Raw genomic sequence first — 27,601 nt, 5'->3', positions numbered from 1 at the left:
GTAGTTTCTCTAAGAAATCATTGTATAACCAGCAACATGAGGATTTTGTCCTGTGTTTTCTTCTAAGGATTTTATGGTTTTAAGTCTTATCTTTAAGTTTAGGACCCACGTTCAGTTTTTAGTACAGTGTAGGTGGCTGAAGAGTCTCCATCCCAGCACCATTTATTGAAAATACTGTCATTTCCCCATTGAAATTCCTTGGCACGTTTGTCTAAAACTGATTGACTGTTAAGAGGGCAGATTTATTTCTGGACTCCCAATTCTATTCCACTGGTCTGTATGTCTGTCCTGCTGACAGTACCATACTGTCTTGATTACTGTAGATTTGTGGTGAGTTTCGAAATTGGGAAGCATGAGGCTTCTTCTTCTTTTTTTTTTTTTTTTTTTGGGAGAGGTTTCTAACTTTGTTCTTTTTTGAGATTGATTTGCCTATTCTGGGTCCTTTGCATTTATTTCCATATGAATGTTCAGATGAGATCCTCTGACCTTTGAACACAGGATGTCTTTCCAGTTACTTAGATATGCTTAAATTTCTCTCAGTAATATTTTTTACTTTTCAGTATATATATCTTATCCTTACTTTTTTTTTGCTGTTAAGCTTCATTTTGAATTTATTGTTTTTGATGCCATTTCAAATACTGTTGTTTCCTTTTTATTTATTTTGTTTATTTTTATTTTTTTAGAAATAGAGCATGAGCAGGTGGGGACAGAGGGAGGAGGAGAAAGAGAATCTTAATCAGGCTTTACACTTAGTGTGTGGAGCCTGATGTGGGGCTCAGTCCCACGACCCTAAGATCATGACCTGAGCCAGAATCAAGAGTCAGATGCTTAACCAGCTGAGCCACCCAGATGCCCCTATAGTTGTTTTCTTAATTTTATCTTTGGACTATTTCGTGCTAGTGTGTAGAAATATGTCTCATTTCTGCATATTGGTCTTGCGTCCTCTCTCAACACTTTTATTAGCTTTATAAGTTTTGTTGTGAATTCCTTAAAATTTTTTACATGTAGAATCATGTTACCTGTGAATAAAGACAATAGACTCATGTTTGTTTATTTTTCTTTCCCAGCTAGAATCCTGCTGCTTCACTTGGTACTTCATGAGAGGGAAATTTTGGGTAGACATACAAAATCTTGAATCAGTACACCCTCCTGAGTCTTCTGAAGCAGACTAGAAAAAGCAGTAATTAAAAACCAGCCTGATGAATGCTGAGTACATTTATATACAATGAATACAGAGAAAAGACTATTTGAGAATGATGTCACTGAGGTCAGATCTGTCCCTTCCCTCCCATCAAGTGTCCTCTGTGTCACTGTCAGAGTCAAAATCTCAAGTTTTCAGACTAGAGGGTCAGGCTTAATATTGTAATTCTTTTATATTTTAGAACGTGGAGGTTGTAATTTTTAGCTGATACCAAGTTCAGATATTTAGTGGATAATAAGGTCTTCAGTTATTTTTCTCTCACTTGGGTTTGATTTTATTTTATGCTTTTTTAAATGTAGCTTCTTTGGGTTACAAAGCTGATTCTCAGATTGAGAGTTGAATTTTGATACCTACCTTAATCATTGGATCAGTTTTGCTTTGTCTTGATTTGTGATCCAGAATCTTCTCAAGACATTTCTCTGCAGTGAAAGCTTTACTGTGTACTCTTAGCAATAAATCCAGTTTTCTATGCTGGTTTCAGCCCATCAACAACCAGTCTTATGGCTGGACCAGCCCTTGTGATCCTTTTTATATATCTACAAGATGTAGCAGTAGCCATCAAGAAACTTTGAAAGAGAAAAAGGCTATTTCTTCTAAGTTCTGGAAATTCCGTGCAGTACCTGGGACCACACAGAGATGTCTGGACGTGCAGGGGTTGGGGAGAGGGAACACATGAGCATGTGGGCCTAGGGTTTTGCAGTTATTGGGGGTGAACGTGGGGGTCTAGAGTCTCATAGTCTCACTCTTTATCGGTGATTTTAAAACATAAGAATGGGAACTTAAAACATTAGAAGAGAAAAAAAAAAAAAAAAAAACCAAGCCACCCAAATGGTCAGTTATTTAAATAAACCAAGATCTCTAAAACAGAGGAGCCTGGGATGGGGGTGGTCTGGTTTTTCCAGCCAGGCAGCCGGCAATGTGTTTATTGAGAGAGACATCTTTGAAGTGGATACCTCAGGCACGAGAGCTGGAGTCAAACACTGGCATTACAAAAAAAGGAAAACCGCCAGGGCTAACACTACAGTGATTGTGGAATCCAGGCTACTGTGGTTTTTTAAAAAATGCTGAAAGATAATGCACTTGTCCGGAAAGTGGCCCTCCATGCACCCTCACTGATCAGGCTGGGAGTTAGCTGACATTGTCCTTGACAATCATGGCATCTTTCAGCAGTTCCTAGTGGATCTGGACACTCTACACTCTACTCATGTGGGTCAGGAGTGAGCCAACAGGATCAAGAAACAACTCTTTGTTATGAAGGAGGGGCATTATGCAGGGAGCTGGTATGGATGCTTCCAAAGGGTTAGACCATCTTCTGGGAAGAGATTTCTTCTCTTAAGATAGAAAATTATTTACAACAGAAGTTCCTTGCCTCTTGCTTACTTAGGGGAGGAAGGATGCAATCTGTTGCTTCAGGAGAGGATGTGTTTGGAGTAATGTATTATGGCCCCGGTTTTCTGCAGTGTGTTCCTGGAGACAATAGAGGTCCTGAATCTACCCTGTACTGATGCCCACACGAGCTGAGAGAGCAGTTGTCAAATGCTCACAACTGTTAACTTTAAAGTAAAACTGCCCTTATTTCCCCAGCAAACATAGGTTTATTCAGGAATAGCAGAGAAGTGCATTGTGGAAAAATCAAATTTAGCAAAACCACAAGAGAGTCTGCAAAACAAAGGAGGGGGGGCTCTTTTATAGAGGAAGGGGGGGTGGGGTGGGCTGTTATAAACAGAAAGTCCATTGGGGTAAATTGAGAGCTGGAAGTGTGGTGGCCTCTCATTGGCTGGTCTATGGCAGTCTCACTGACTGAGCTGTGATGATCTCTCATTGGCTGGGCTATGGCAGTGTCTCATTGGCTGGCTGTGTGGCAGTCATTCATTGGCTAGCTGTGGCGGTCTCCCATTGGCTGGGCTGTTGCTGGGGGAAAAGGAAACCTTCCTTCATACTGCTGGAATAGTAAAGTGGTAGGTAGCTAAGGTAATAACAGGTGTAAGGTGCATGTCTTCCGGTTGGGTCCCCGGTTGACCAGCAGCGTAGGGCGGGAGTTCCCCTGCCCGCCTCCAGACTCCGTTCTAAACGAAGTTCCCTTTTATTAATTTTTACAACACTAAAAGTACTTGTTCAATCAGGATGATATCTAGAGTTTTATTTTATTTTTAAAAAACATTTTATTTATTTGACAGAGACAGCGAGGGAGGGAACACAAGCAGGGGGAGTGGGAGAGGGAGAAGTAGGCTTCCCACTGAGCAGGGAGCCTGATGTGGGGCTTGATCCCAGGACCCCAGGATCATGACCTGAGCAGAAGGCAGCCACTTAAGGGCTGAGCCACTCAGCTGGCCCCTAGAGATTTATTTTATGAGGGTGAACAAATTAAACTTGTGGTATGTGCCCTTTTACTTTGTTTCCATGTAGCTCCGTATTTGAATAAAACCTCCCACTATCATATAAATAACAAAAATGCCACTGCTTATGGTCACAAGATATAGAGCACTCTGGCACACATTTTCATCACAGCGACCTCACAGTCTTTTGAGGAATCCTATCTATTTACAGATAGATCATCTCTGGTCACCTTCCTCGTGAGTGATGGATAGTGATCCAGGTCTTGTGTTCTGTGCTTGGGCTCCTCACTCTTTTCCATAACAGGAGAGAGAACCTGAATCTTGACTTGGCAGTTTTATTATGTTGTTACATTTCTCAAGAGCTCTTCCTTAATTCAACAGGATGACATTTCTACCTGTCTGGAAGGCTGTAGTTGGAAATTATTAAAGGAAATGGGTGTTTAGCTGTGCATTGGATCTCTTTTTCTAGTGAACGAATTGTGGAATGAAAAGTAGATGATATCATCCACTGTAAGGAGAAGGCAGCGCAGAATAGCGGTGGGAAAGAAACATTTTGTACCTATACTTTTTCAGTAGTGAATTGGCCCATAGCAGCCATTAGACTGTACACATTATTGCTATCACACTAGATTTTTCAGTAGCAGGAAGGATCGTTTGGTCATTCCAGAAATAAATATTGGATCCCAGATGTATACACACTTCTTAGTTGCGTACAACACGCACATGGTGGGGAACAAATTGGATCTTGAAATCCTTGTTCTCAGGAAACTTATAACCTAGAGACTAGAAGGGGTATGCAAACGAACACAGAAATGGAGGTATGCTTACCATTTACAGTAAGTGCTCAAAGGATAATCTCTTGTTTCCATCATTTTTGGAAACATGGAAGTTAATTTAAAGTAAGAATGGCAGGTCTTAGTGTTTAAAAGAAATGTTCATCTCTCTATGACCCACATTCTTCCAGATTGGAAATTTCTGCCTCATAGTACCTGTCTCTAAAAACAATAGTAACTAGGAGACCCATTCCCTGGAGACTCATAGGCAGGTCGGCTTTTCTGCAGTGGGGAGCATGGTGGGATGACAAGTGATGAGAACAGACCTTAGATTCTTGCCCCAAGGTTAGTGAGTCATACTATCTTGAGGAATGTTTAAGGGAACACTAGGGAGTGAGCCAAAGTTCTTTTTGCTTTGGTTCCCTTACTCTGCCCCTTTCTGATCAAGAACATTGCTCCCGAAGGCTTCTGATCGGATTGGAGCTGTTTCCCAAGACCATGGTCTATTGAGGCTGCACTGTAGTTCTGGCTATGCCAGGGTTTAGGAAACCCTCACGTGTGGCTGGGCTGGCCCTGGCCATTCTCTTCACCTGACTCCCATACTGTGCCCAGCAGGCTGTGCATGCACAGCCTCACTCCCCAGGAGAGGCTGGTTAACTGACAGGCTCCAGAAGGGAGGGAGGGGATAGTGGGAGACAGAGGGTCACCAGGAGAAGGCAAGGTACTGGGATGCAGGTGTGTGCTGGGACAAGGGAGGAAAGCCATGCAGATAAACCGTAGACCAGACAGAGGTTCAAGCCTCGGACTCCAGAAATCAGCTTCTCATGGTCATTCATGCCTCAGTAAGAGGCTGGGAAATGGTATCCAAAGGCAAGTGCTTTTTTTTTTTCTTTAAACAAGAAGAGGATGGGCATGCAACCAGCAAAATGAGTTTCTGGTGCCCCAGAGCACGAAGGTATAAGATCAGCTATAAATGGCTCGAGAGTACAACTAATGATACACAAGTTGTACCCAAGTCAGCAGGCTGTGGGGCGGAAGGTTGTACGATGTAAGAAGACAATCTCACTTCCTTTCATCTTAGCATTAGTCGGACCCTTCTGAGTATGCTGGCCTTCGTTTGTGTTCCTGGCACAAGACCATGATTAGATCATCACTTAGCAATCCAAAAGGAACTGACAAGATCACTAGGAAAGCCCTTCCCTGGACAGTTGAAGAAACCACGTCCTGGAGGCTGAGTGGCTGACAAGCAACGAGGCATTGTCCAGTGTCCTCCACACAAGGTGCACGCCCAAGCTTGGAGATGTGCGAAGAGAGCTGTTAAGTTAATTGAAAGCCCGGAGAAACCATGAAGGAAGGTGCAAGAAATGACAATACATTGGCCTAATGCGGTGGCCACATTATACACGCCAACATACCCAACGTCCAGCGTTTGCAGTGGGGCAAGCACTGTGTTCCAGCTTGTGGTTTAGCTTCCATGTGACCCACTGAACTTGGCTGGTCCTCAAGACCAGCACTCTGTCTTAACTGCTTCCCAGAGATTCTGTGGCCCTGACAGGAGACGGTGCCTGTGACATGCATGGGCACAGTGGTGGCGGGCAGGGCGGGTGTTGGATGCATCTCTGACATCATTCCTGCTGCGGCTGTTACAACACACTTCCTTTCAGAGCCTGCTGACGCACAGTGCGTGGGGACAGCTCAGTGGACGGCTGACCCACGCTTGGAGCAGGGAGGTGCAGGACATCCCCGGAGACATTTACGTAATTTGGGGGGCAGCTGCTGTGTTAATGTTGAGCATCAGCCTACATAAGCGAGGAGGCTGTGGCGGTTCCAGGTTAAGGAAGGCTACTTCGTTCTAAATAACATTTATAAGGATTTTTCTTAATACAGAAAAGAATAAAGGGAAAAGCAAAAATGCTTTCCATCCTATCCAGATGGTGCAGGAGCACATGTGCGTGGCTCAAAGGTGCAAACACAGAAGCCACCTGCCCCTTGGCCGTGGCTCCTCTCCGCTTAGGGGACTGTGACAGCGGTGGCATGGCTATCCCTATAGGAGGGTTTCTCTGATGCCACTCAGACTGTGTTCACATGTCCCTCAGCTGCCAGGCTTGCTTCTCATCTTTTCCTGGGGATGTGGGTTTGGGCCTGAGCAGGTTTTACACTAGCTGTGGCCTCTGGAAAGGCTCACTTCAGGTGGCTCCTGCCTCTGACTCTTTACACAGCTTTCCCGAGTCCAGCCGCTTTCCATCTTCTCTTGCTCTTGTGAGGAGGTTCTAGTAATCTGGCCACAGAGGGAGGGGCAATGCTCAGGGGAGATGGGGTGTTGTGATAGGGCTGCATTTGAAACCACAATTAAATATAAATCCTCTGAAAAGTAAATTTTTTCTTTCAAAGGGAAGAAACAAATAAACAGTTTGAAATATTACATTTAAGATATTACAGTTTTTAGTGACTTGTATTTTTTATTTTATTTTATTTTATTTTATTTTATTTTATTTTATTTTATTTTATTTGACAGCGAGAGCACAAGCAGGGGAAGCAGCAGAGGGGGAGAGAGAAATAGACTCGCTGCTGGGCAGGGAGCCCAATGCAGGGCTTGATCCCAGACCCTGAGATCATGACCTAAAGCCAAAGGCAGCTGCTTAACCATCTGAGCCACCCAGACACCCCTAGTGACCTGTATTTATTTGAAGTCTGTGGTATCCCTCCTTCATAATAAACTTCGAACTGTCGTGGCTATTGATCACAGGCTTCCTGCTGCAAGGCTGAGCTCCCCCAGCCCTGCCTCGCTGAGGAAGTGGGTGGGTGTGGATCACGCCCCAGTACAGGGGAGGACACTGAAGCCTAGAGTGGTTCAGGTCACATGGCGGAAGAGCAGCAGAGCTAGGATTTGAATCTGTGCCCATCTGACCCCCCAAAGCTGAGTTCTTCCTGGTATGGGAAATTTTCAGTTGTTGACATTTTAAAAAGTGTATGAATGATAAAATAAATTGAATCAAATTCATTAAGAACTAATTCCTTACTACGGGGCCGTACCTTTTATCACTGAACTGTCTCAGATCCGTGGACCTGGGCGGAGCACACAGTTGTCATGCGCACGCTGTTGGCTGGGATGAAACCTCTGTGGCATCCTCGTCCTTCCCAGGGATGGCATGACGATTTTGTTATCCCCTGTTCTTGGCGCTGCTCCTAGTAGAGACATCTGTGGTTATTTCTGCTGGGTGAATGAATCAGTGTTGCCTTCTGAATAATTGAGCTTTTTGTTGTTGTCTCTTCCTTTGTAGAGACTTAAAGCCTGAGAATATCCTCCTCGATGACCGCGGTAAGTAAGTGAGCTTTTCATCTCTAAAGCATAAGACTTTGTTAAGAGGGGTTTGGTTGGGTGCCTGGGTGGCTCAGTGGGTTAAGCCTCTGCTTTCAGCTCAGGTCATGATCTTGGTCCTGGGATTGAGTCCCGATGGGGGGGGGGCTCTCTGCTCAGCAGTGAGCTTGCTTCCCCCTCTCTTTCTGCCTCTCTGCCTACTTGTGATCTCTCTCTGTGTGTCAAATAAATAAATAAATAATCTTTTTTAAAAAAAGAGGGACTTGGTTACAGAAAGTTAATGTGGGCTTAGCCTATTGTTGCAGAATAGAAACAACAACGAAAAGGGAATCTCTTTGGTATGTGTTCTTTTGAAAATACAACAGAGATAACATTGCCATTCCCCTGTATTTAGGCAAAAAGCAAAGTTGGTCATAATTTTCAGTTAATAATTGAATTTTAAAGCATATTAAAATAAACTCACTATAAGAACATTTTTCTCTCTCATACTGCTTGCTGTTGGTCCACATCTTGATTTTTCCCTTAGAAGTGTATTTCCACCCAGGAGCTCCTAAGAATTTTCCTTTTTTTAAAAAATAACAAATGAGAGGCACCTGGGTGGCTCAGTGGGTTAAAGTTCTGCCTTCGGCTCAGGTCATGCTCTCAGGGTCCTGGGATCAAGTCCCGTATCGGGCTCTCTGCTCAGCAGGGAGCCTGCTTCCCCCACCCCCCCCCTGCCTCTCTGCCTACTTGTGATCTCTGTCTGTCAAGTAAATAAATAAAATCTTTTTTAAAAGAAAAAAAATAATAAATGGTTGTTGAATTTTGTCAGTGCTTTTTTCTATCAAAGTGATTATATGTTCTTTTTTTCTGTTAGTATAGTTAATTTTCAAATAGTAAACTAACCTGTAATTTCTGAAATAAATCCAAAGTGGGCATAATGAGTTATTCTTTACATAGATTGCTAGTTTTTCTCTTCTGATATTTTGAAGATGAGGCTGGCTCTGTTTTTGAGGGCCCTGGATCACCATGTCTCTGTAGTGCTGGAAGCACCAGAGCCCTGCTGTGTCTGTGTCCCTGCACACTCTCTGGGAGCCCAGAAGTCTTGGCTCAGCTCCCAGGTGCTCCCAGCCTCCGCAAGAGTCCCAGGTGGGAGCAGCCAGAGAGTGGCTGTGTGTGTTCCCCATGCCTAGTGAACAGCCTCTGGTTTGACCAGGGTTTATAAATGCTTCTGGGAAAACACTTGTGTCCCTTGCAGCTCCCCTCTGATTGGTTCTCCACACAGGGTCTCAATGAAGCAGATCCAGGAACTGCCGTGGCTCATGGATGCCCTTAAAGTATAACTTATGTGAACCTGTGGTCAGTAGTAGCATGGGCCACCATGACCTTGGCTACCTTGTCCCAAAGCAGGTGCCAAGTGTCATTTCTTTGGTGCTTACTGTTACTTATTCTTTAGATACTGTGGACCTGGTCACATTCTTGTTAAGAATGGAAAGGAATGACAGAACTTTGTTTTGCTTTTTGGATTTGAGGAGACTTTTGATCTTTTCTTTTTGTTTTCCTACTCTTTTAATTTTAAAAGTGTAATCCTAGCTATATTTTGTGACTTATAAATGCAATGGATTGTAGGTTTTTTAGTATCCTGCATTTAAAATTCCCAAGAACTAATTTCTATCAGAAACAATAGAACATAGGAGCAACTCTCTCCTTTCCCATCTTGACAGCTTGTCAGCGTTTCTGTTTTTGTCTGTAAAGCATAACCTGACATTTGTGGTGAAATTAGGTTTAAAAAAGATGATTATCAAGAGAACTACAGGCCAATATCTCTGATGAACATAGATACAAAAATCCTCAACAAAATACTAGCAAACCGAATCCAAGAATACATTTAAAAAATCATTCACAACAATCAAGTGTGATTTATTCCTGGGATGCAAGGGTGGTCCAGTATTCACAAATCAATCAATAAGAAAATGGATAAATCCACATGATCATTTCAATAGATGCAGAAAAAGCATTTGACAAAGCACAACATCCATTCATGATAAAAGCCCTCAACAAAGTAGATTGAGAAGGAACATACCTCAACATAATAAAGGCCATATATGAAAACCCACAGCTAATATCATCCTCAGTGGGGAAAAATTGAGGGCTTTTCCCCTAAGGTCAGGAACAAGACAGGGATTACTCTCACCACTTTTATTCAACATAGTACTGGAAGTCCTAGCCACAGCAGTCAGACAAGAAAAAGGAATAAAAGGCATCTAAATTGGTAAGGAGGAAGTAAAACTTTCTGTATTTGCAGATGACATGATGCTATATATAGAAAACCTTAAGGACTCTGCCAAAAATCTGCTAGAGCTGATAAATGAATTCAGTAAGATTGTAGTATACAAAATCAATGTATAGAAATATGTTGCATAGGAATGCAACATATTTCTATACATCAATAATGAAGCAGCAGAAAGAAAAACTAAGAAAATAATTCCATTTGTAATTATGCCAAAAATAATAAAATACCTAGGAATAAGCTCAACCACAGAGGTAAAAAGCCTATACTCTGAAAATTTTAAAACATTGAGGAAAGAAATTGAAGATGATACGAACAGATGGAAAGATATTACATGCTCATGGATTAGAAGAACATATATTATTAAAATGTCTAAACTACCTCTAAGCAATCTATAGATTTAATGCATTCCCTATCAAAATATCAATGGCATTTTTCACAGAACTAGAACAAGTAATCTTAAAATTTGTTTGAAACCACAAAGACCCAAATAGCCAAGCCATCTTGAAAAAGAAAAACAAAGCTGGAGGTATCACAATTCCAGATTTCAAGATATGTTATAAATCTGTAGTGATCAAAACAGCATGATACTGGCACAGAAAAAAGACACACAAATCAATAGAATAGAATGGGAAACCCAGAAATAAACATATACTTATGGGTTTATTTAATTCATCTTCAACAATTAATCTTCAACAAAGGAGGCAAGAACATGCAATGAAAAAAAGAATATGCAATGGTCTCTTCAATAAATGGTTTGAGAAAATTGGACCACTTTCTTACACCACATACAAAAATAAACTCAAAATGGATTAAGGACCTAAATATGAGACCTAAAACCATAAAAGTCCTAGAGGAGAACACAGGCAGTAACTTCCCTGACATTGGCCATAACAATGTATTTTTTGTTTGTTTTTTTTATTTTTTTATTTTTTTAAAGATTTTATTTATTTTTATTTATTTGAGAGAGAGAGACAGTGAGAGAGAGCATGAGTGAGGAGAAGGTCAGAGAGCGAAGCAGACTCCCCATGGAGCTGGGAGCCTGATGTGGGACTCGATCCGGGGACTCCAGGATCACGCCCTGAGCCGAAGGCAGTCGTCCAACCAACTGAGCCACCCAGGCGTCCCTTGTTTGTTTTTTTTAGATATGCCTCACGAGGCAAGGGAAACAAAAGCAAAAATTAAGTTTTGGAATTACATCAAAATAAAATTTTCTGCATAGCAAAGGAAACAATCAATAAAACAAAAAGACAACAACAACAAAAAAAAGACACTGAATAGGAGGAGATATTTGCAAATGACACATCCAATAAAGGGTTAGTAACAACATATATAAAGAACTTCTAAAACTCAATACCCAAGAGACAGTCCAATTAGAAATAGGCAGAAGCCATGAACAGACATTTCTCCAAAGAAGACATCCAGACAGCCAACAGACACATGAAAAGATGCTCAACATCCTTCATCATCAGGGAAATGCAAATCCAAACCACAGTGAGATACCACCTCATACCAGTCAGATGGCTAAAATAAAGAACACAATAAAGAAAAAGTGTTGGTGAGAATGCAGAGAAAAAGGAACCCTCATGCACTGTTGGTGGAAATGTAAACAGGTGTGGCCACTGTGGAAGACAGAAAGTAGAAATACTATATGATCCAATAATCACACTACTGGGTACTTACCCAAAGAATATGAGAGCATGAGTTCAAAGGAATACATACACCCCTATGTTTATTGCAGCATTATTTACAATAGCCAGACTATGGAGGCAGCCTAAGGGTCCACTGACTGATGAATGGATAAAGAAGAGGTGATAAATATATATTTGATGGAATATTATTCAGCCATAAAAAGAATGAAATCTTGCCATTTGCAACAACGTGGATGGATCTAGAGAGTATAATGCTAAATGAAATAAGTTAGTCAAGGAAAAACAAATAAACCATATGATTTCACTCATACATGGAATTTAGGAAACAAAACAAATGAACCAAGGAAAAAAAAAAAAGAGAAAAACCAAAAGACAGACTCTTAACTCTAGAGAAAACTGAAGGTCACCAGAGGGAGGTGGTTGGGGAATAGGTGAAACAGGTGAGAGGATTGAAGAGGACACTTACCATGATGAGCCCTGAGTAATATATGGAAGTGTTGAATCACCATATTGTACACTCAAAATTAATACAACACTATGTTAACTATACCGGAGTTAAAATAAAATTTAAATTTAAAAAGGCTTTTTGGGGCACCTGGGTGGCTCAGTTGGTTAAGTGTCTGCCTTCAGCTCAGGTCATGACCTCAGTGTCCTGGGATGGAGCCTTGTGTCCAGCTCTCTGCTCAGCAAATAGTCTACGTCTCTTCCCCCTCCCCCTCCCTCTGGACTTGCTTGCTCTCTCGAAAAGAAATAAATAAAATATTTTTTAAAAAAGCTGATTATCATCTGTTTTGGGTTTTTAGGTACATTTACTGTTTGTCCATCCTAAATATGTCAGCCCTTTTTTTTTGAAAACATAAATTAAGTGGAACTTGCTTTGTGAAATTTAACTGGTAGTTGAGATAAAAAAGAAAACTATCATGCCTATATTTTCTATACAGGAGACTTCAGTTTTATGAAATAGGTATATTCCTAAAAAGCAGGCTGAACAGTGAATCCTTGTAAAGACTAGTAGCGTTTTATTATTGACAATGATTTTAAAGGACATCCTATATGTCATATTCTTCTATCTATAAAATATATATCAAAGATAAGGATACTATTTTTAAAACATAAACCCAATACTTTTATCACATCCAAAAGTATTTAGCAACTCTTTGGGGCACCTGTGTGGCTCATTGGTTAAGCATCTGACTCTTGATTTTGGCTTAGGTCATGATCTCAGGGTTCTGAGATTGAGCCCCGCATCGGGCTCTGTGCTGAGTGTGGACCCTGCTTAAGATTCTCTCTCCATCTCCCTCTGCCCCTCCTATCAGCTTTAAATCTTCATTAATTATTTCATAAGTGTTTTTATAGTTGTGTGTTAAATGTAGCATGAAGTTCATATTCCATTTGGTTGATATCTTGTTGAGTTTTAATTTTCATAGGTTCCTCCTCCCTGCTTCTTTGTGTCATTTGTTTATGAAACCAGTGTTATGGGTCAGAGTGTGTGTTTCTAGAATTCATGTCATGAAGCCCTAATCCCCAGTACCTCAGAATGTGACTGTATAGCTGACCTTTGAACCATGTGGGGATTAAGGGGACCAGCTCCCCATGCATTCAAAAATCCGTATAACTGGGGCGCCTGGGTGGCTCAGTGGGTTAAAGCCTCTGCTTTCGGCTCAGGTCATGATCCCAGGGTCCTGGGATCGAGCCCCACATCCGGCTCTCTGCTCAGCAGGGGGCTTGCTTCTCTTCCTCTCTCTCTCTGCCTGCCTCTCTGCCTACTTGTGATCTCTGTCTGTCAAATAAATAAATAAAATCTTTTTAAAAAATCCGCATAACTTTTCCTTTTTATAAGAGACAGAGAGAGAGAGAGAGAGAGAAAGGAAGCTGGAGAGGGGGGAGGTGTAGATGGAGAGAGAGAGAGAATCTTAATTAGACTGAACTGAGGGCAGATCCCGACACCGGGCTCAATCTCACAACCCTGAGATCATAACCTGAACTGAAATCAAGAAGTGGATGCTTAACTGAGTCACCCAGGTGCCCCCACATACAACTTTTCAACTTCCTCAAAACTTAACTACTATAGCCTACAGTTGACCAGAAGCCTTACTGATGACATGAAACAGTCGATTGACACATATTCTGTATGTTATGTATATTATATACGGTATTCTTACAACAATGTAAGCTAGACAAAAGATGTTAGAGAATCACAAGGAAGAACAATGCATTCACAGTGCTGTTCTGTACTGAAAAAAAAATGCGTGTGTAAGTGCACCCATGTAGTGCAAACCCATGGTGTTCAAGGATCTGCCATGTTTGGAATGGAGGTCTTTAAAGATGTGTTTACAGCTGAATGAGGTCACTAGGGAGAGTCCTAATTGCATATGACTAGTGTTCTCCTAAGAGGAGGAGATGGGATGCAGGCGGGCACAGAGGGAAGAGGCTGTGAATACACGGGGCAAGAGCAGTGGTCTACACTCCAGGCAGAGAGGCCCACCCTTCCAGTGTCCGGGGCTTTGGGCAAATAAACATCTGTCCTTTCAGCCCCCAGCTCTGGCACTTTGGTAATGGCAGCCCTGGCAGGCTAGAACATAGACATCTGCCGTAGAGAAGTTCCTGGTGTTAGGGTACGGAGTCAACCACCCCTCAGACAGAGAACACTCTCGATAATGCAAGTCACACAGCGGGGTTTATTTCCAGCTATCTGGGTCCAAGTGTCTGCCTGGCGCAGCGGGTTTCAACAAGGACCCTGAGCACTCAAAGCCAAGGGTTTATATAGCATTTTCAAGGCACTTTTTCATAGCTACATACATCTCTTGCGCCCCACTTTGACAGTTTAACTTTGTTTAACTTTTTGCCACCCCTGTGTCACTCTAGAGGTTAAGTGAGATTTATGTTTAGAAGAATTTTCACCTTAATTACATTTCCTTCTGCCTCAGCCTCCTACAGTTTTACGTGGGGAGGGCGACCTTTGGCCTCAAGGTACTGAGCCATTTGTCTCTGGAAACTGGGCCATTGAAAAGATGGCCTTTTTGTTGTAAATCACCAGGACTTTTGCAAACCAAGGGAGACTCCAGTCTAGCAGGATTGTGATCTCTGCAAGTTAACTATTTGTTTTTCTTCAACATTTGGTCCCTGTGGCGCCACCACCTAACCGCCCTGGTGGTATACACAGTGTTGGCCTGTTAGGGACACTCAGTAAAATGGCTTCCCAGCCTTCAGGATGGCCATTCTTATGCTAACCCACTCTTACAGTGCAAGGTGCCAGCTTCTGCTTTGCCAAGATGGCTGTACTTACGTCAGGGCCAGACCCCGAGGTGGGTACAGCCTTGTTTTTCTAGGCCTCCACCCCTGGAGCTGGTTTCTGGGACTTGTTTTTAAGTCCCCTGTGGGAAGGGGAGCAGGGACAGTTTAAGGGTTAAACAACAAAGTTATTGTTTAACCTCAATGGAAGCCTCTGGCTAAAATAAAAACATGAAATAGGTCCTTACACTGGCTTGTGGATTTGGCTGGATTTAACATGTTCCCTGCCTCCCTTATGCTTTCGGTAAGCAGGTGGTTCAGTCTGGAGGCTGGAATCATCCAGGTTTGATTTCTGGTGAGCATACTTGGTGTGTCCTTCCTGTTGTGTGACATCAGGAGGCATGTGAGGACTGAGCATCTCTCCTTTTACAGTGTTCAGAGTAATGACTGGTTTCACTCCTTGCTCAGCCCGATCTCTCCACTATCCATTTCCCACCAGCTTTTCACTTAATGGATGAAGGATCAGTATCAAGATACAGCATTTCACTGGGGCATTCGAATTCTGCCCTCCCTGGTGCACGTAATTGTTGAGACCCATCTGTAAAAAAGAGCTTTCTTTGTTTACCTGTTGGTTCAAGAAAAGCAGGTAAAATATGTGAGTGCTTCCTTTTATTTCTGCTTTCTAGGAGATTGTGTTAGTTCGCTTTCATTCTCCAAGATGATCAAGGAGGTTTTTGTTTTATTCTGTTTTGGTATCATTAATAAATGTATGGATTTAACTATTTGATAGGGTTTAATCCATCGGAGTAATTATTCTTTACTATGTTTTTTGTACCTTCTTTGGCCAATGGATGTCTAGTAGCCTCTCATGATCTCCTTGTTTTCTGCTATTGTTTCTTACTGAAGATATTCCAGGATGACCTTGTACATGCAATGACGGAGACCTGGAGTCGGCCGTGAATCCAAGGGGCCTGGTGTGTGGGGAGCCCCAGTGGGGGAGCCAGGTGCTGTTGCTGCCCTGCTCATCATTCTTCCCCGGCCTTTTCTGGGAGAGAACACATCTGTTCTTGAGTTTTTAAAAGAAAATATTGGGGCGCCTGGGTGGCTCAGTGGGTTAAGCCTCTGCCTTTGGCTCAGGTCAGGATCTTGGGGTCCTGGGGTCAAGCCCCACATCAGGCTCTCTGCTCAGCAGGGAGCCTGCTTCCCGGCCCCCTCCCCGGCCCTGCCTGCCTCTCTGCCTACTTGTGATCTCTATCCATCAAATAAATAAATAAAATCTTTTTTAAAAAATAAAATATTCATCATGGATTCATATTGATATTTTTAATTCTCATTATATTTCTTCATTTCACATTTGTGACTTTTTTCTCCTAATGACATTTGCATCATTACGGTATTTTTCTCTGCTTTTAAAATATGTGACATAGACTAATCTACAACACTGAACAGAGGTCTTTCTTATTTCTTCCAGCTGCCTGTGGATGGACTGGCTTGAACTGCCAGGTCCACACTGCCCTGTAGAGGGCTGTTCCAGCCCTCTGTTCTTCCAGTTTAGTGGAGCCATGCCTGGCCCTCTGGGCATGTCATTTCCTGCTTTTTTTGCAGGTGTCCCTGGAGGGGTATGAGGTTGAAGGATAGGTTCACAGGGGCTTGCAAACATTGCGAAACTCCCTGTGGTGGAGCTATGCTGATCTGTGTGCACACCCCGTGCCCCTGCTTCCCCAGGACCCCAGCCACAGACTGCATTCTCAAACTGAGTCTCTTGTCAGTTTGTTGGTAGTTTTACTTTTCATTTCTCAGTGGAAAAAAATCACTTTTCAAAAGAAAAATAAGAAAGGATACTTGAAATTTCACAACATGCCAGTACTCAAAGGTAACATATGGGAAATCTGACTTATTGAGGAAATCTTCCTGTATGAAAGCAGGAAACGTAGACACACTGACTAATGGCAAGCTGGGACTCAAACCCAAGGCCGTGTGGTTCCAGACTCTGCTCCCAGGGCTCCAGCCTGGTGCCTCCCCTAGTGCAGGCACACGGCTGGGAGTAACGTGACTCAGTACCACTGGGCAAAGGACAAGGTCAATTTTCCTGTCTGAGGCACAATATAGCCTGTGTTAAAGCAAAATCAGTGCCTTGAATGGCATGTTGTGGATTTTTAGTGTTGAGCACATACTTATTTTTTGGTTCATTCATTTCTTCAATATTTATTGAACACCTACTATATGTAGGTAGGGTGTCAGGAGCTGGAGACACATGGCCAATAAGGTGTGCAGGGCATCTTTCTCCAGGGCTGGTTTATCTTTCCAGACTCTCAAAAGAAAGTTTTCTATAATCTGTTATTTTCATACCGAATTTTGTAACCATTTAAATCTTTCTATATAAAGGCATGATTTATTCTTTGGAGAAAAGCTCCTTATTATTCATCTGCAGTTCCTGTATATAAGCCTACTGATATTCTGACAGAAAGTGCTTATTTTCTCTTGTGTAGTTCATGTACTATTCATTATAGTTCTATTTATGGCTCTGGTAGTTATAGGAAATTAAATAATAAATGCAAAGTTTCTATCTTACCAATTGGTTGTCATGGTTAAGGGGCTTCCTGATTAGTAACCACATATAAATGATTTCCTATTGTGTTAGTGGACCTGAACGCTCTGCATAGTATTTTAGTAATTGTGGAGAAGTTAGATGTAATTTTAGATTTTTTTTCTCTACTGTTTATTGTCCTGAATGTGTCAGCATGCCCCCTGTGGTTTGTAATATGCTTGAACACACACAGGGCACATCCGGATCTCAGACCTGGGTTTGGCCATGGAGATCCCGGAAGGGGAGACCATCCGAGGAAGAGTGGGGACTGTCGGCTACATGGGTATGTGAACGGCTGCTTCTGGATACTCGCGCTTTGTCTTGGGGTGCCCATGTCCTCACAGCACAGAGAAGTTCTAAGCCCCTTGGAGGGAGCACGGGTGTTGGAAGTTTGTACCCGGCCAGAGCTGGGACTCCTGAGGAGTCCTCCTGTCTGCCCTCCTGTCTTACAGAGACCGGGGTGAGGCCCAGAGGTCTTGCAGCTGAGTGAGGGCAGAATCAGGATAGGATGGGGCCCTCGCTCTGCAGCTGCCACCGTCCTAGGCTCACTGGTCTCCCCAGGCCCTTCCGTACCCATGGTTCCCTGGTTCTTACAAAGCCTCTGTGACTGGGTGGCCCTGGTGTGGGGTCAGCTCCCCACCTGGCAGTGCCAGCCTGACTAGGCATGGCCTCTGATATGAGGGACACTGAGGGCCTCTGCAGAGTACTGCAGTCACATCCCTGCCCCACCTGTTGCAGGGGTCGGTGCCCTCGGGGCACCCGGGGGTGTGGCTCTGTGCCTGCTCATTTTGTGCCCTGGGGATAGCACAGACTGTTTCCTGTGACCCCCTTTGTTGACTATAAGTGACATGCTTTAAAATCCATCACTCTGAAGTGTACTGGTAAGTGGATATCAGCATGCACACGGAGCTGAAAGAGACCCCGGGCCCATGAGCACCCCTCCAGCCCCGGGCCTGTGGCTGTTCACCCCCTTTCTGTCTCCACGGACTGTCTCTTCTGCCTGCTTCATGTAAATAGGATCTCACACTCTTGGGCCTTCTGTGTCTGTCTTCTGCCCCTTAACATGTTTCCAGGGTTCATGTAACAAACATTAATTTTATAATGTGTTATTTGGAATTAATTAAAAGACAATTTAAAACCAAAATTTAATTTAAATTTCCCTGTATTTGTTATGTAGCTCCTGAAGTTATCAATAATGAACACTATACATTTAGTCCTGATTGGTGGGGACTTGGCTGTCTGATGTATGAAATGATTGAGGGACATTCTCCATTCAGAAAATTCAAAGAGAAAGTCAAGCGAGAGGAGGTGGACCGAAGAGTGAGGAAGGACACCGAGCAGTATTCGGAGAAGTTTTCGGAGGATGCCAAGTCCTTCTGCAAGATGGTGGGTCGGGCTCTAGGGAGGTCGGCGTGGAACCCCTAGCTTATGGGATTGTTTCCACTAACAGTCTCTGCACTGGTCCTCACCAGGAAATGACATGACCGGGCTTCCAACCAATGGAAGCAAAGTGGAGAAGTACCTTATTTGATTTCTCAAGAGATTCTCCTGAGAGAGAATTGCGGTGCCAAGGTCACTCATTTCCTGTGAAACTGAAGATCAAACAGAGGCTTGTTTCTTAGGAAGAGTGAGGTTTTTTCTTCTGCCCATCTTTCTTTGTTTCTTCCTCTTTAACTGGCTGCCAGGGGTCGTGGTCATGATAGACACCCCAACTTGATGGGCCGCCACATGTCTCCCATTTTTCTGGATGCGTTAAGGGCCCCATGAGGCTGTGTGTCACAGTGGGGAGAAGAGGACGGAGGCTCTGGGCCTGGGGGCAGGCAGAGCAGTGGTTGGATGATGGGGGCCAGAATCATGGTGGGTTATGGGAGGATGTGGAAAAGGGGCTCAGGACAGAGTCAGGAGGCTGGAGGCAAAGGTGTGAGCACTTCTTGTTGTAGCCATGGCCCCTCTTGCCAGAGTTGGAGAGTTGGGAGCACACGGAGAGGAAAGCAGGGCTGGCTGGTCATGAAGAGTCAAGGGGGAGAGTGGAGGAGATGGTGGGGACAGAGGCTATGGAGAGGCAGGCTGTAGGTCCCCTAGTGGGTGCCTGCTGGAACCTGCAGTTGCTGTACCCATTACGGAAAATGTCAGTAACTTAGGTGAGTTGTTGGTGGCTGGAGATAAAGATTTTGTTTCCCCTTCCCTGTTGGTGCCAAATGTGGAGTGATGAGTGTTAGTGGCCTGTCACAAGCTGGGGGACCAGGCTGGCCTTCCCTCCCATCTGCTCATTCTGTGTGGAGCTGGCGGTTCTTAGCCAGCTCCTCCATGGCTAACAGCATTTGGGCCATGCTGCTATTCGACCACATGCTGGCCACCTGCCGGATACTCTGATAAGGGCTACAGGAAGATAGAAGTTGGAAGTAAAGCCTGCCCCCAAGAAGCTCACAGTTCAATGGCAGGCCTAGAACAAACACAAAAAATAACTATAGTGAAAAAGCAGAATTTGAGGGGTGCCATTAACAAGAGAGAAACAAGGGCTCAAGGGTTTTCAGGATGGGGAGATGCTGTGTTCTGGTTAGGGTGCTAGGGAAGACAGGCAGTGCCTGGGTGAGAACCAGGGCTGGGCCTCGGAGCTCAGGGGCCACATCTTAGCTCCCTGTGCCCGACTTCCCTGTCCAGCCTCTGGTTTCTTGTCTGACGTGTGCATGGTGATAGCCTCATCCTCACAGGCTCACTGGGAAGGGCTGATGCGGGAGCCGGTGTGACTGGCCGGCTCTTTACATGGATCCAAACGGTGGCCAGAGCAGCTCCTGACGTGTGGACACCTGTCTGTAGTTTGGAAAGCTCTTTGATAGGTTATCTCATCTGACCCTCAGAGTGGACTTCTAAGGGGTTTTCTTAGCCTCACAGTTGGAAAATTAAGAATGTGATTTTTAAAAAATATATTTTATTTATTTATTTGTCAGAGAGAGCGAGCACAGGCAGACAGAGAGGCAGGCAGAGGCAGAGGGATAAGCAGGCTCCCTGCAGAGCAAGGAGCCCGACATGGGACTCGATCCCAGGACACTGGGATCATGACCTGAGCCGAAGGCAGCTTCTTAACCAACTGAGCCACCCAGGCATCCCGAATGTGATTTTTTTTTTTTTAGGGTTTTTTTTTTTTAAGATTATATTTATTTATTTGACAGAGAGAGATCACAGTAGGCAGAGAGGCAGGCAGAGAGAAGGGAAGGGAAGAAGGCCCCCTGCTGAGCAGAGAGCCCGATGCGGGACTCGATCCCAGGACCCTGAGATCACCACCTGAGCTGAAGGCAGCGGCTTAACCCACTGAGCCACCCAGGCGCCCCCGAATGTGATTTAAAAAAAAAAAAAAAAAGGTTTTATTTATTTTAGAGAGAGAAAGAGAGAGTGTGGGTGTGCATGAGTGTGGGGAGGGGCAGAGGAAGAGAGAGAAGCAGACTCCCCGCTCAGCATGGAGCCCCCAGCCCTGAGATCATGACCTGAGCTGAAATCAAGAGTTGGCTGCTTAACTGACTCACCCAGGTGCCCTTAGAGTGTGATTTCTGTGACATCCCATAATGGAGTGTCAATGGGCCAACTTGAACCCAGGCGTTCTGATCACAAGTCCAAGGCCTTCCGAAAGGGGTGTGTTAGCAGCAGGGTTGATGATGGAGTCCTAGAGCTCCTGGGCTCTAGAGATTATGTTTGGCATCACACGGAATTCTCAGGTCTGTTTTTTTTTTTTTTTTAAAGATTTTATTTATTTATTTGACAGAGAGAGATCACAAGTAGGCAGAGAGGCAGGCAGAGAGAGAGAGAGAGGAGGAAGCAGGCTCCCCGCTGAGCAGAGAGCCCGATGCGGGACTCGATCCCAGGACCCCGAGATCATGACCCGAGCCGAAGGCAGCGGCCCAACCCACTGAGCCACCCAGGTGCCCCTCAGGTCTGTTTTTAATGAGCAAAGCATGCTAAGAAGACCCCACTGAGCGAATCTTGTCGAGCCCTTGCCTGGTGAGGTGCGGGGGCTACAGCAGCCAGTGGGAGTCCCACGGCCCTGCCTCTGGAGACTTGGGTCCTGCAGGAGGGACTGGCCCTGAGCACTCACCCAGGTGATGGCATCACAGCCAGGTGAAGGGTATTCTAGACAGAGGGCATGGTATGTGTACCGTCAAGGAGGTGAGAAAGGGAGGGTGTGTGCTGCATCCAGAGTCCACCCAGCAAAGGCTGCAGGAGCGTGCAGGCCGGTGCACACATGTCAGATGCAGAACGTGCTCAGTCCTGTGCCTGCAACTTTGGTTTCTCTACAGAAGAGTGGTGGGTGCGGGCCATGAGGCAAGGCCAAGGTGGGCAGACTTCTCTCTGAGTGGCCAGATACATAGGCTTGGCAGGTCCCTCACACAGATGTTGGGCTCCCACGGTAAGGCAACAGCACGGACCGGCCTGTGTTGTGCTAAAAGCTCCTTGCCCGAGGTAAGGCAGCTTCCCAGCCACACCTGTCCTGTGTTGCTTTGGGCACAACCAGATCCCTCGAACTGATGATAACTGTGGACGAGGGCCTATTTGGTGAAACTTATGAAAGTATGAGTAAGGAATACTCTTGAAAGAGATGCTGTCTGTTCATTTTAAGAATATATAATTTCTAAAACTTGATTTGCCAAATTTTTGTCTCATCTGAGCTCCTTAGAGATCTACTTGATGAGTAGATTCAAATAGCTTCTAACTGTAAACGTAACTTACCATTAAAATGGTATCTGTGAGGGCACCTGGGTGGCTCAATTGGTTAAGCATCTGCCTTCAGCTCAGGTCATGATCCTGGAGTCTCAGGATCGAGTCCAACCTCAGGCTCCCTGATCAGCGGGGAGTCTGCTTCTCCCTCTGATCCTCCTCCACCTTGTGCTCTCTCTCTCTCAAATAAATAAAATCTTTAAAAAACAGAATAAAATAAAATGGTATCTGTGAAGTTCTTGACAGTATTTCTTTTTAAAGAGCCCCCTCATTTTTACATGGCTGGAACTTTTTTATTTTTTTGCCTTAAGGGGTTTACCTAGCTGACCTTTATTTATTTTTGAAATTTGAGTAACTTTGGGGCACCTGGGTGGTTCAGTCAGTTGAGCGTCTGCCTTCGGCTCGGGTCATGATCCCAGGGTCCTGGGACTGAGTCCTGCATTGGGCTCCCTGCTCAGTGGGGAGCCTTCTTCTCCCACTCTCTCTGCTTGTGCTCGAACTCTCTCTCTGTCTCAAATAAATAAATCTTAAAAAGAAAGAGAAATTTGAGTAACTTTGTTTAGAGAGAGACACTCTTTGCTACCCCTGATTCTTTGCTTATTATTATGGAGACTTTCCGAGTTCTCTCTGCTTTCCTAGGAGCCTAAATGGACTCCATTTCTGCCTCTTGCTCAGTTACTCACCAAGAATCCCAAACAACGGCTGGGCAGCAAAGCAGGAGCAGTGGAAGTGAAGGCTCACCCTGTGTTTAAGGACATTAACTTCAAGAGGCTGGAAGCAAATATGTTAGAGCCACCATTCTGTCCTGATGTAAGTATGTTGCCCAGACAGGAGCAGGCTGTCCAAGAAAATGGGTCCATGGAAGCCTGTGATTTTCCAGCAGGTAGAGAACCACGGGTGCTGCCTGGCTGTGCTTCTGCTCGGGTGCTCCCTCCCAGCCCCCAGCCACTCATCACATGGTCCTCACAGGTCCCCCCAGGCCTTTCTGGCAGCCGATCCTGGCTCTGCCATGCTCAGAGCCCCAGTACCACCCCACATCCTCCTCGCCGGGCCCTCTTGGCCTTCAGTGTGACAGAGTCCCCTATCTTGTGTCCTCATCACCATGCCCACCTCTTTAGTCTGGGAAGCCCTTCCCTGCTCCATGCCTCCAAGGTCCGGGCTCCACGCTGTCCACAGGGAGTCCTGGGGGTCACTGAAGCCTCCTGTGAGCCTGCCGTGGGGCCAACTCAAAGGCAGTGTCCATGTGCTCAGCACAGGGCCCCGCCTGGGTCAGTGCTCAGTGGGAACACCTGAGGCAGGAAATTCCTGTTGAGCAAGGCAGAAATGCACAGACAGCAGTCTGGACTCTCTCCTTAACACACTACCGCACATTCCAAAAGTGCGGAGATAATTCTGCAGGAGATGATGGAACTGAGGTGTACGATAAAAACATCCTTAGTTGTACAAGTCGGGACTGACTATGTTTTTAGATTCCAGTGTGTTGTGGTAGTACCGCCTTCCTTTGAGTCAGTTCACACATGACATATTTACTGAGTGCCTACCACCTCCTACACACAGATCGAGGTGTGAGGACCCCAGGGGGCACAAGAAAGCAAGGTCTTGCTGCTGTGACGCTCGCTCCAGCCTGCAGACACAGGCTGCGAACAAAGGACACAGAGCGAACCCCTGGATGGGGATGCTTCACCCCAGGGACTTGACAGGGGCAGTGGGGTCTGAGAGGAGCAGGGAAGGCAGTCTTACCCAGGGAGTGGTAAAGACTCCTCTTGCTGTGCTCAGAGGCCTGGGGCAGGGCCTGCCAGGTCACTGCCCTGGGGCTGACATTCTGAGTATTCTACTGAATGTAACCAGAGGAACCGTGGGGGCCAAAGACAGGTAAGTCCCGAGGTCATGGGTCAGGCAGTCTTGTCCAAGGTGGGGGGCAGGACGAGGTTCTTGGCCTTCAGCCTTGGTGCAATCCTCACCAGCCTTCCCCTGGACTGTATCCTGAGGGGGCCCCCCACTTGCTTCCATGGCTCCGCTGTGTGGGGACTGAACGGGTAGCAGCTGCTTGGAGATGTGTCGACTGGTGGCCTATGGAATGTCCCCTCTTGGACCAGGCAGGTTCCAGCAGGAGGGCAGGGCATTTCTCAGAACTGCCAGTGCCTCTTGCACGATCATGGTTGGGCTGGTAGCTGGACTCCTGTGTTTTTTGTTCTTGATTTCCAGGAGCACAGGAGGCTGCACAGAGGGGGCCATGGTCCAGGCTCAGACATGCCCTGTTGGCTTGCCCCTGAAGGCTGCAGGGTCAGGGTGGGTGGTGCAGGCTGGGACTCCTATCCCAGAGGAGGTGCGGCTGGAGGCCACTAGATGAACTCCAACAGGAGGTCAAGAAGCGGGACCTGCCCTTTTTTACTTAAACTTTGCATGGGGCACATCATGTGACGAGGCCATGGGTCCAACAGCCCTTTTCTCCTCCCTGGCCTGTCACACATTCTCCACTGCAGGAGAGGGAAGGGTGAGGGCCTCTGGAGGGTTGTCGCCAGAGGGCGTGCACAGGGTCTGTGACCCAGGAGAGCTCCTGAGAATGAGGGAAAGGCTTCAAACAGCGTGAATGAGTCCATTTCACACCTGCGGTGTTCTTAGTCACTAAGGAGATGGAGAAGGACTCCAGTATTCCCAGAGGCCAATGCCTCTTCATTGTTGGTGCGCAGCCGCAGGCCATTTACTGTAAGGACGTCGTGGATATCGAGCAGTTCTCCACGGTGAGAGGCGTCTACCTGGACACTGCTGACGACACTTTCTACAGTCAGTTTGCTACGGGCTGTGTCTCCATCCCCTGGCAGAACGAGGTACTGCTGGTTTATCCTGGCTACGGCGCCCAGAAAGTTGTGCATGCCCGTATGCATGTGTGTGCCCGCGTGTGTGCACACATGTGTGTCGGTGCTGTCCCAGTCCCTGCACGGGAGAGTGAAAGTTCGCCATCCTGGGCCCCACTTTTGAAGTGGGACTGGCCGGCACCCGTCTCTTACCAGCTCTGGGGGTGCACTGGGAGGGAGGAGGAGGAGGCTGCGTTCCCTGTGCCTTGAGCTGAGTGTAGGGCGGAACGTGGTGGACTGACCTCATGGGGTCTCTCTCCTTCTCTGTTCTTCTCTTACATGGGCACAGATGATCGAATCGGGTTGTTTTAAGGACATCAATGATGCGGAGCCTGAAGAAAATATGGTGTTGAATGTAGAAGAGAAAACACGATACCTGGTTTCCAAAACGAAGAGAAGCTTCTTCTACAGACTCTTCAGGAGAGGGGTAAGGGTAACAAGCATTCTATCACATCGGGGTTTTTTTAATGGGAGGTGTTCAAAGAAAAGAAATATTTCACCAAGGTAAAATCTTTCTTTTCTCAGCTTTCTTATTAAGACATTTCACATAATTTAAGAGCTCTCGCTCTATGGTGCGATTTAAGACCCACCAGAAAAATCCTCACTATGTCGTTTGCTTTCGGTATGAAGACCCTGTTCTGACACGCAAAGGACAAACAGCTCTGGGGGTTGCGTAGACCGGTCATGAGCAACTGGGTCATGTCGATCACTGCCCTCCCGCTCCGACTTGGCTGCTGCCCCATCGCAGGCCTTCTGTCACACGGAACATGGAAGCAGGAGGCTTAGCATGTTTTTCCTAGTGAACTGTCTCTCCCTACAAGAGTGCGTCACCCTGCTTCGTACCCTGTGGTTGTCCACTAACATTCAGTCCATCTTTGTTCAGTATGAAAAGCAAGCCTTAGGCGGGGAAGGTCTGTGAGGGTGTGTCCACCGGGACCATACTTCCTTGGAGAACAGGGGCCAGGTGTGGGTTCACGCCTGGGTCTCCCTAGCAGCCAGGCTCCCCGCACTCAGGAAGTCCTGCCCACACATGCTCTGCGCAGGCCCGACCTGTGCAGGGGGCACCGGATGGGGACTCCGCAGCCGTGGATGGCATGCTGCCAGCTGAGCCATGTGGCACCACTGCCCTCGTTCCCCTGCAGCACTCAGCTCAGGTCCTGTAATCGCGTTGCGTGTGCAGCAGAGAAAGCGAATCTGAGACACTGTGTGTGTATGTGTGCGTATGCATGTGAGCTGAGCATCCTCCGAACCATGGGGGGCGTGAGAGGAAGTGTGGAAGTCAGCCTTAGTATCAGTGCCCCCGCCCTGTGGATGTCACCTTGCGTGTTCACTGTCAGGGAGCAGAGCGGGCGCACGTTGGCTTACTGACCCCGTGCTCTGCCATGTTGCAGGGCTGCATTAGCAGTGGCCCCAGTGAGAAGGAAGAGCTGCCCACCAGTCTGTGACCACAGCCTCAGAGTCTGACCCCGTGCCGAGGAGCCCACACTCAGCGTTCTGTCCTGTCTGGAGCCGCAATAAATACGTGTCACAGCCTAACATGGGCCACATGCGTCTGCAGATTTCTGTGTTCATACCTGAGTCGTGTTGGCACCAGAGCTGGGCTGTAGGAAAGGGCACTTGAGGACCGCCCTGGTACCCAGAAGCCCCGGTGTGGACATTGAGTGGCGGGGGCTCAAGTCCCACCTGTGCCCACAGAGGTGGGGAGGAGTAGGCTGGGGCATCAGCCTAACAGTGTCCAGGGCCAAGAGTCCTGTTCTTCCCCCTAGAGTGTCCTCCAGTGCCCAGTGTGGTAGGAGGCAGGAAGGGTCCTGCTATCCCCAGAAGGTCTTGGCCTATTTGCATCCACACTGACATCTGCTCACTCACCGAGATTCTTGTGGGTGAGATGTGCCTGTTCGTGTATGTATATCTTTGTGGCACTCCTGGACATGGGCTGGGAGAGGGTGTGTGCAGGACCCTGAGCCAGGGCTTGGCTTTTGGTAGCCTGGGGGTCTGTGTGGCACCTCCCGGCCTGAAGCACAGGGGAAGATGGGGCTGGGGCCCCCTGTGCTTGGGCTGGGGGTGAAGAATCCCCTCTCCAGCCCTGGTGGGTGCTTAGCTGTTGAGGAGCTCGCTTCCCACACAGGCTAAGGGATGCCGGGGTTCCGGGGTCAGTAACTCTTTCCCTCAGCCAGGGCTGCCAGAAAAGGAAGGTGGAGCCCCATCCCCGTGGTGGGAATGTGGGCTCTGTTGCCTAGGGAGGGGTGTTGGCACCCGCAGGCCTTGTGAAGACCAGGGGTGTGGTCTGTAGCTTCTGTGGGCAAATGGCCCCAAGGTGCAGAACCCGAGCTTCTCCTGGATCTGTGTGTACGAGGCCTGCAGCAGGGGAGGGGTGAGAAGCCAGTCCTCTGCAACTTTCACTGAACAGCAAGGACTTGGTCTGGATCAGAGACCCCGCCATACTGCTGCATGCTGGAGAGTGAGCCAGGATCAACCACGTGCCTGGGTTCAGTGTTGCTGTCCTGCAGCCACAAGTCCCCAGCCACGTGAACCCGGATGGCGCTTCCAGGAGTGCCAGTGTCATCTGCACGCATGCTCTGGTCTGTCTAGAGGGCAGCAGTGCTGGGGCCAGGCTCTGCAGGGAAGCACCCCGGGTCGTGCCCTTCGAGACCAACAGAAGTTGATCCTCAGC

At 46.4% G+C, this 27,601-nt stretch overlaps 1 protein-coding gene across 1 annotated transcript in view; it reads left to right on the top strand.

Moving 5' to 3' along the window:
• GRK4 (G protein-coupled receptor kinase 4) overlaps positions 1–26,466 on the top strand; it is a 97,038-nt gene extending 70,572 nt beyond the window's left edge. The window contains exons 10-16 of the mRNA XM_044267888.1: positions 7,592–7,629; positions 17,562–17,651; positions 18,546–18,754; positions 22,751–22,885; positions 24,766–24,903; positions 25,220–25,357; positions 26,322–26,466. Coding sequence (XP_044123823.1) covers positions 7,592–7,629; positions 17,562–17,651; positions 18,546–18,754; positions 22,751–22,885; positions 24,766–24,903; positions 25,220–25,357; positions 26,322–26,375 — 802 coding nt within the window. The 3' untranslated portion in view covers positions 26,376–26,466. The remainder of the gene's footprint in view (positions 1–7,591; positions 7,630–17,561; positions 17,652–18,545; positions 18,755–22,750; positions 22,886–24,765; positions 24,904–25,219; positions 25,358–26,321) is intronic.
• The last annotated feature ends 1,135 nt before the right edge of the window (positions 26,467–27,601 follow it).

Source organism: Neovison vison, chromosome 11, assembly GCF_020171115.1.
Source record: "Neovison vison isolate M4711 chromosome 11, ASM_NN_V1, whole genome shotgun sequence".
In the NCBI taxonomy this organism is placed as follows: domain Eukaryota; kingdom Metazoa; phylum Chordata; class Mammalia; order Carnivora; family Mustelidae; genus Neogale; species Neogale vison.
This window is presented reverse-complemented; position numbering and strand designations above follow the sequence as displayed.